Below are 6,857 nucleotides of genomic sequence, written 5' to 3'. Positions count from 1 at the left end.
ACTTTCTCTCTCTAAAAGTTCCTTTACATCCCTGATACCTGACTTAAGCATCGGAGGGGGAAATACCACCCAAACCTCCAGGGTGGGTCCCTTTTTTGCAGGTTGCTGGTCAGGAGTTTGCTTCGGGATTTGAACCAATCATTGTTGCACAAGTCTCCAGTTCTAAGAACCCTTCTTTGGGAGTTGTGATATTAATTGCTAGTTTTACACTACATAACAAAGTAGCTTAAACCTATCTATGGAAAATGTTGCAATATCCTTCCTCTGTTTCTTTTCCATTGGAACTAGACCTGACAGCGGACCGGAATGTCCCATGGGAGGCCCGTCCTGGAGTGGGCCACGGACGTGCCGCAACTGTAAAAAAAAAAAGTTGTCCGTTTTTGGCATAAGCTTGTAGTCGGCCCATCCAAAACTCGCCTTAAATACGAGTGGCTCGTAGGAGGCAGGAGTTTAGCCCACAAGGCATGCGAGCTGGATCGCGCCGCAATTCATTTTTTGTAAAAGTTGGTTGGGCCCGACATGTCCCGTGCTTAACAGCATAGGCCAATGCATGGCCCACTGCAATACCTCAGCTCGTGGGCCCATCATGAGGGTCAACATGGCTCAGTCCGTACGCAAGTATAATTGGAACAATGAAATTTTTACACTATTTACTGACTAGTGACTACCCTTTAACTTTTTATTGTGATTTTTATATAAGAAAAATACAGTCATTTAGGTATTGTTGGATACGGCTCGATATATAGTTTCAAAATATCAAATTTGTATAATTTTACTGAAAAATAATTAAAGATATTAATAGTTGAAGTTGTCATTGACAAGCGTGAAAACGCAATTGTTGCAATAGAAAAAGAACTGAGGAAATTTTTTTCCTAAATCAAGTTGAGTTTCAAGGTTAAATGATCGAGACTCGACTCTAGTTTGAATAAAAGTGTTAGAGTTGAGCCGAACAACCGAAGCTAGGTATTGGGCGAGGTTCAGCTCGTTAACCCCTCTACATGGTCATGAAGCTTGCAAATTTGTACTGAAATATGAAAATATGAGCAAACCAATAATGAAACAAAAGGGTTTGTATTGAGCTGAACGAACTACACTAAACTGAATTGAATATAATAATAATAATAATAATAATAATAATAATAATAATATTATTATTATTATTATTATTATTATTATTATTATTATTATTATTATTATTATTATTATTATTATTATTATTATTATTATTATTATTATTAGGCAAAAGCTAACAAGCGTCCCTGAACCCTGGAGAGTTATTATTATTATTATTATTACTACTACTACTATTATTATTATTATTATTATTATTACTATTATTATTATTATTATTATTATTACTATTATTACTATTATTATTACTACTATTATTATTATTACTATTATTATTATATTAGTAGAGTTGAAATTGAAATAAGTTGTATTGAGTGGCATAGAACTGAATTGAAATTAAGCTAAAAAAACAAGCTTTATAATAATGATTTTTTTGTCCCAAACTACCTTTAACTTTAAAGTTTTTGCGAGAAACAACGTTATAAAAAACTTGTTGTCCTAAACTACCTTACTTTACAATTTTGTTGTTGACAGCTACCTTTTGTCGGTTTCCGACGTTGACTTTTGTATTTTCAGTTCAAAATTATAAGAAAAACAAAATTACCCTTGTGAAAATTGAGAAGGGTGAGTGTTTCAATTTTAGTTAAAATAGTAGAGGAATTTAATGGTGGATTGGTGATACAAAATGTCACATAGATATGAGAAAGAGAGCGTGCGCACACAAGAAATGGGGAAATTAGAAAAAAAAAAGGGTTTGAAGAGGTCAAGTGATATAACGTGACTTTAAAAAACCGGGAAAAACAAAAGTCAACGCCGAAAACCGACATAAGTTAGTTGTCAACAACAAAATGGTAAAAATAAAGTTGTTTGGGGCAATGATTTTTTTATAAAGTAATTTCTTACAAAAATATGAAAGTTAAATGTAATTTTGGACAAAAAAATCCATATTCGGAATTAATAACACCTGTATTCTGTAATCCCAGCACCTGGCCTTGTACTTTCGTCCGTCGTTTCCCTCTCTTTCAAACAACTTCCATTTTACTGTAAAATAAAACTGCTTTCTGAATTCTGAACCCTCAGAATCACCACAAAAACCACTCAAAAACCATTTTCCCCATTTTTTTCCCATTGAAAAATACAACAATGGTGAAGCAATTTCGATTCCTCCTCAGAAAACCTCCACCCATAAACACCACAAACCACTCAAAACCCACTTCATTTTCTCTCTCCTCTTCCCTCTCTTCACTCCCAGAAAACAACAATACACCCACACCCACCTCCCAAAACGACATGGAAAAGCAAGAATTGTTGCAGAAACTCCGAGATTTTATTCAGCAATCGCAGTTTGAAGCTGCCCATAATCTCCTTAAACCCTTAATTACATCTAAAACCCTCTTTTCTTCTCCCTCTGAATTCTGCTCTGCATTTTCTCTCTCCAATCCTTCGCTAAATCGGAGTTTTTTAAGCTTGGTTTTCTCTCTTTGTGTTGATTCTAAGCTCCCCAATGAAGCAGTGGAGTTGCTTCAGATTATTAAAAAAGATGAAGGTTATTTTAGCATGGATGCATTTGATAAGTTAATTAATTGCCTAATTTCTACTAATCAGTTTGATAAAGCACTTAATTTGTTTGATGATGTTTTGAATTCTGGAATTAGGGTTACGAAATTTGCTTATAGTAAAGCAATACAGGCGGCTGTGAAGCTTGGTGATCTGGGTAGAGGTTTAGAGTTGTTAAAACTTATGGAGGAGAGAAGAATTGGTGTTAATGTGTTTGTTTATAATGTTTTGATTAGTGGGTTTTGTAAAGAGAAGAGGATTAAGGAAGCACACCAACTGTTTGATGAAATGTCTCAAAGAAATTTGGTTCCGAGTCCGGTTACATACAATACACTGATTGATGGGTATTGTAAAGGTGGGAGTTTGGAGGAGGCTTTTAGTTTAAAGGAAAGGATGAAGTTGGAGAATATAGCTCCTGATCAGGTTACTTTCAATTCGTTGCTTAATGGGTTGTGTAAGACACATAGGATGGAGGGAGTGGATAGGGTATTGGAGGAGATGAAATCATATGGTTTCTTGCCTGACGCGTATACGTACAGCATTTTGTTGGATGGTTACTTGAAGTGTGGTGATCAAGATACGATGTTGGCTTGTTTGGATGAAGTGAATGCAAGAGGGATTGAAATTAGTGAATATACTAGTGCTATTTGGGTGAATAGTTTGTGCAAGGAAGGGGAGGTGGAAAAGGCTGAAAAGGTTTTGAATAAGCTAGTTGAGAATAATCGTCCACCAAATGAGGTAGCTTATAATACAATCTTAAATGGGTATTGTGCAGCTGATAACATGGAAAAAGCCTTCTCTATATTGGAAAAGATGGACTCTGTTGGTCTTAGACCATCTTTTGTTACTTTTAATTCTTTGATAAAAAAGTTTTGTGAATTAGGAAACATGGAGGAGGCAGAGAAATGGATGGTAAAGATGAAAGACAAGGGAGTTGCTCCCACCAGTGAGACGTATAACATTCTTATTGATGGTTATGGTAGAAATCACATGATTGATAGGAGTTTTGAGGTGCTGGAAAGTATGGAAAACCATGGTCTGAAACCAAGTGTAATTACTTATGGCGCTCTTATAAATAGTCTCTGCAAAGATGGTAAACTTCTCGAAGCTCAGATTGCTTTGGGGGATATGGTGGGAAGAGGGGTTCTACCAAATGCACAGATATATAACATGATTATTGCTGGTCAATGCAATGCAGGGAAATTTCAGGCTGCCTTTGGGTTATATGATGAGATGCTAAGAAACAATGTGGTTCCAACATTAGTCACTTATAACTCTCTTATTAGTGGGTTATGCAAGAAGGGAAAATTACAGGAAGCTGAATGTCTTCTTCCACATATTACTGGTAGAGATTTGGCTCCTGATGCAATCACTTATAATTGTCTGATTCTTGGGTACTCTGGTGCTGGAAAATTTTCGAAGTCCTTATCTTTGTATGAATCTATGAAGAAAATGGGCATCAAACCAACCTTAAGCACCTACCATACACTAATTAGCGGATGCAGCAAAGAAAGCTTGTTGCTAGTAGATAAGATATATAAAGAAATGTTGGGTTTCAGTCTGTCTCCTGATAGACTTGTATATAATGCCCTTATATATTCCTATGTGGAGCATGGAGACGTTGAAAAGGCACTCGCTATGCACAAGGAGATGACAAGTAAGGGGATCGAGCTTGACAAGATGACATACAATAGTTTGATAATGGGGCACCTTAAGATGGGAGAGCAGAACAAAGTAATGGGTCTTATCAGTGATATGAAAGCTAGAGGAATTCTTCTTAAAGCTGACACTTATACCATACTGATTGATGGACATTGCAAGCTGAAAAATGTTAGCGAGGCATATGCTTGGTATAGAGAAATGGTTGACAAGGGTTATCTATTGGCTGCCAGCAAATGTAATGAGCTTATAAGTGGGCTTAAAGAAGAAGGAAAGCTGAAAGAGGTACGTATAGTCTACTCAGAAATGAGTGCGAAAGGATTGGGTGATTGTTTTATTGATGACGCTTTGTCTGCTGCTGCAAGCTGATAACTGTAGCCTTGTAGGGAAGATTGGTTGTCAGGGTGCAACCGACAGAGCATGTATAGATTGTGTAACATCAAAATAACCTGGAGAACCACAAATACAGGTACTCAATCATATATTTACTGCTGTTTGGAGGTCTTGAAAAACATGGGTATTAATGTTACTTTCTGTTTGTTTTTTTTTCTTTTTTCTAAGATAAGAGGAAGATCCTTCCATGTGAGGATTGGGCATCCAACTTTACAAGGAGCAAGAATCGGGAGGGCCTCCAACCAACTAGGTCAACCTTGATTTTTTGGGTATTAATCATACTTAGGTGACGGTCTTTGTGCCTTTTTGATATCAAGCATTTGTTCTAAATTCTAATACATACATGAAAAGCCTACTGTACCTTAAAAAACAAGCTAGATATGGAATATGTTGAAATATAAGCCCTAACGACCATTTGTTAGGCGATAATAAATCAAGACAAGGGTAATTAGTAGGATGTTAAAAGTCCAATGTCTTGCCATTCGATGTGAAGAGCAATAACAGGATAAGTTGGCTTTTGAGGAAGAAAGGCAAAAGTAAGACAAAGAGGATTACTTTATCAAAACTTATTGCTCTAAGTTTCTGAACATTGTACTATTGTAGTATCACTCCTATATCGAGCAGGGAATATGTGTGTTGAATATCAGTGAAAATTATTGTATAGATGGATCTTTTATGGTGATTTAAATGCGCAATTTGGCTGCAGATTTTGTAACTGTGCCCCATAAGCCATTGGTCATTAGGTAATAATGTTGTGCTGTTTTGCGTTTAACTGAGAGAAATAGTCGTATTATTATGGGTTTTTAGAGTCTGAGATGCATACCTGACTCTCCATGCTCGTAAGATGCTGCATTTACAGTGTATAAAAAGCCTAAACATCAAAATGTTTGATACCAAACAAGAGAGATGAAGGGCATATTGACAATTCCCCCCCCCCCCCCCTCTTCTTTCTTGTTCGGTAACAAACAGGTTGCTTGGCCATACTCTACAGTTTAACCCTTTCAAAATCCCCTCATTGGCTATTCTATATATCAATTGTGAACTTCATACCACTTTGTGGCTGTTTTAAATTACTTTCTGCATATTTTTTCATTTTGTCTGAACTTGCGTGTGTTTAATGCAGATGGACCCTTAGGATTGAAGCAGCTCAAATAACTTAGCTAATCGGACTGATCTTCGAAATTCTGATAATTGGAGATACAGATTATTTGCTGTTCAAACCTTCATACATGAAAAAACATGTTGATGGCTCAGAAACTGCTTCGATTTTATACCTGATTATGTATGTTGAAGCTCATGTAAATTATGCGAATTGAGCTATTTCACACCTTAGTATGTAAATGTATACGTGCATTCTTTTATATTTGAAAATTGTAAATCCAGATTGATGTAAATCAATAAACCCAGGAGTAAAATAATCGGGCCTTATCCCAACAAGAAGGCCTCTTCTCTTTTACCTAGCCCAGGGCATGTTCTATTCGATTTGTTTTCCTGAAAAAATCTGATCTTATCGTAACCCTCACATTTTTTTGAACATTTCTTAATCTTTTGAAGGTAGCTATTCTATTACTCCCTCCGTCCCAAATTAGTTGCTACATTTTGACCGTAGGTACTGTTCACGTCATAACTTTGACTATCTTTTACTCCATATACATAAGAAAAAACATAGTCATGTTGGATCTTATTTAATTCGTCTCAATTTGTATTTTTCAAATATATAATTTTTATAATTTTTTCACATGTATAACTCAAGATATTGGTGTTTGAAGTTGCATCTCGTAAACTGTAAAAAAGCAAATGTAGCAACTAATTTGGGACAGAGAGAGTAGTAAGTAGAAATACCAAATTTGACACGAATTTTTTAAGTGGATGGAAATCGGTAAGTGGTCTCAAACTCTCAGTTGGAGATGGAATTGGACGAGTTTAGGGATTAAACGAGATTCAAGCTGGGGGAAGTGGTGTAATTTGCCTATGGTGTGAAAGGAATAGCCTTAAATTTAAGGTCAATCAGGTCCAATAAGTTCCAATCAGGTTCAATCAGGTCCAATAAGTTGAATCAGGTCCAATCAGGTTTAATAAGTTCCAACAAGTTCAGTTCAGGTTCAATAAGTTCAGTTCAGATAAGTTCCAATAAGTTCAGGTCCAATAAGTTGAATAGAACGCACCCTAAGTGGTAC

The 6,857-nt window shown here is 36.0% G+C and overlaps 1 protein-coding gene across 3 annotated transcripts; it reads left to right on the top strand.

Annotated features, from left to right (window-relative positions):
• Positions 1-2,076: 2,076 nt before the first annotated feature.
• LOC104905374 (pentatricopeptide repeat-containing protein At5g12100, mitochondrial) lies at positions 2,077-6,062 on the top strand. Of its 3 annotated transcripts, XM_010693898.3 has the most exons (4): positions 2,078-4,572; positions 4,674-4,756; positions 4,849-4,966; positions 5,804-6,062. In XM_010693898.3, the coding sequence occupies exons 1-2, from the start codon at positions 2,215-2,217 to the stop codon at positions 4,713-4,715; spliced, it is 2,400 nt and encodes a 799-aa protein (XP_010692200.2). In that variant the 5' UTR covers positions 2,078-2,214; the 3' UTR covers positions 4,716-4,756; positions 4,849-4,966; positions 5,804-6,062. The 3 variants fall into 3 exon arrangements, with proteins under 3 accessions (XP_048496629.1, XP_048496626.1, XP_010692200.2); XM_048640672.2 differs by having other exon boundaries at positions 2,077-4,756; positions 4,849-4,949; XM_048640669.2 differs by having other exon boundaries at positions 2,077-4,756.
• Positions 6,063-6,857: the final 795 nt, after the last annotated feature.

This window comes from Beta vulgaris, chromosome 1 (assembly GCF_026745355.1).
Source record: "Beta vulgaris subsp. vulgaris cultivar EL10 chromosome 1, EL10.2, whole genome shotgun sequence".
Taxonomy (NCBI): Eukaryota; Viridiplantae; Streptophyta; class Magnoliopsida; order Caryophyllales; family Amaranthaceae; genus Beta; species Beta vulgaris.
Note: the sequence above shows the minus strand (reverse complement) of the source record. Positions and strands in the feature narration are given on the sequence as shown.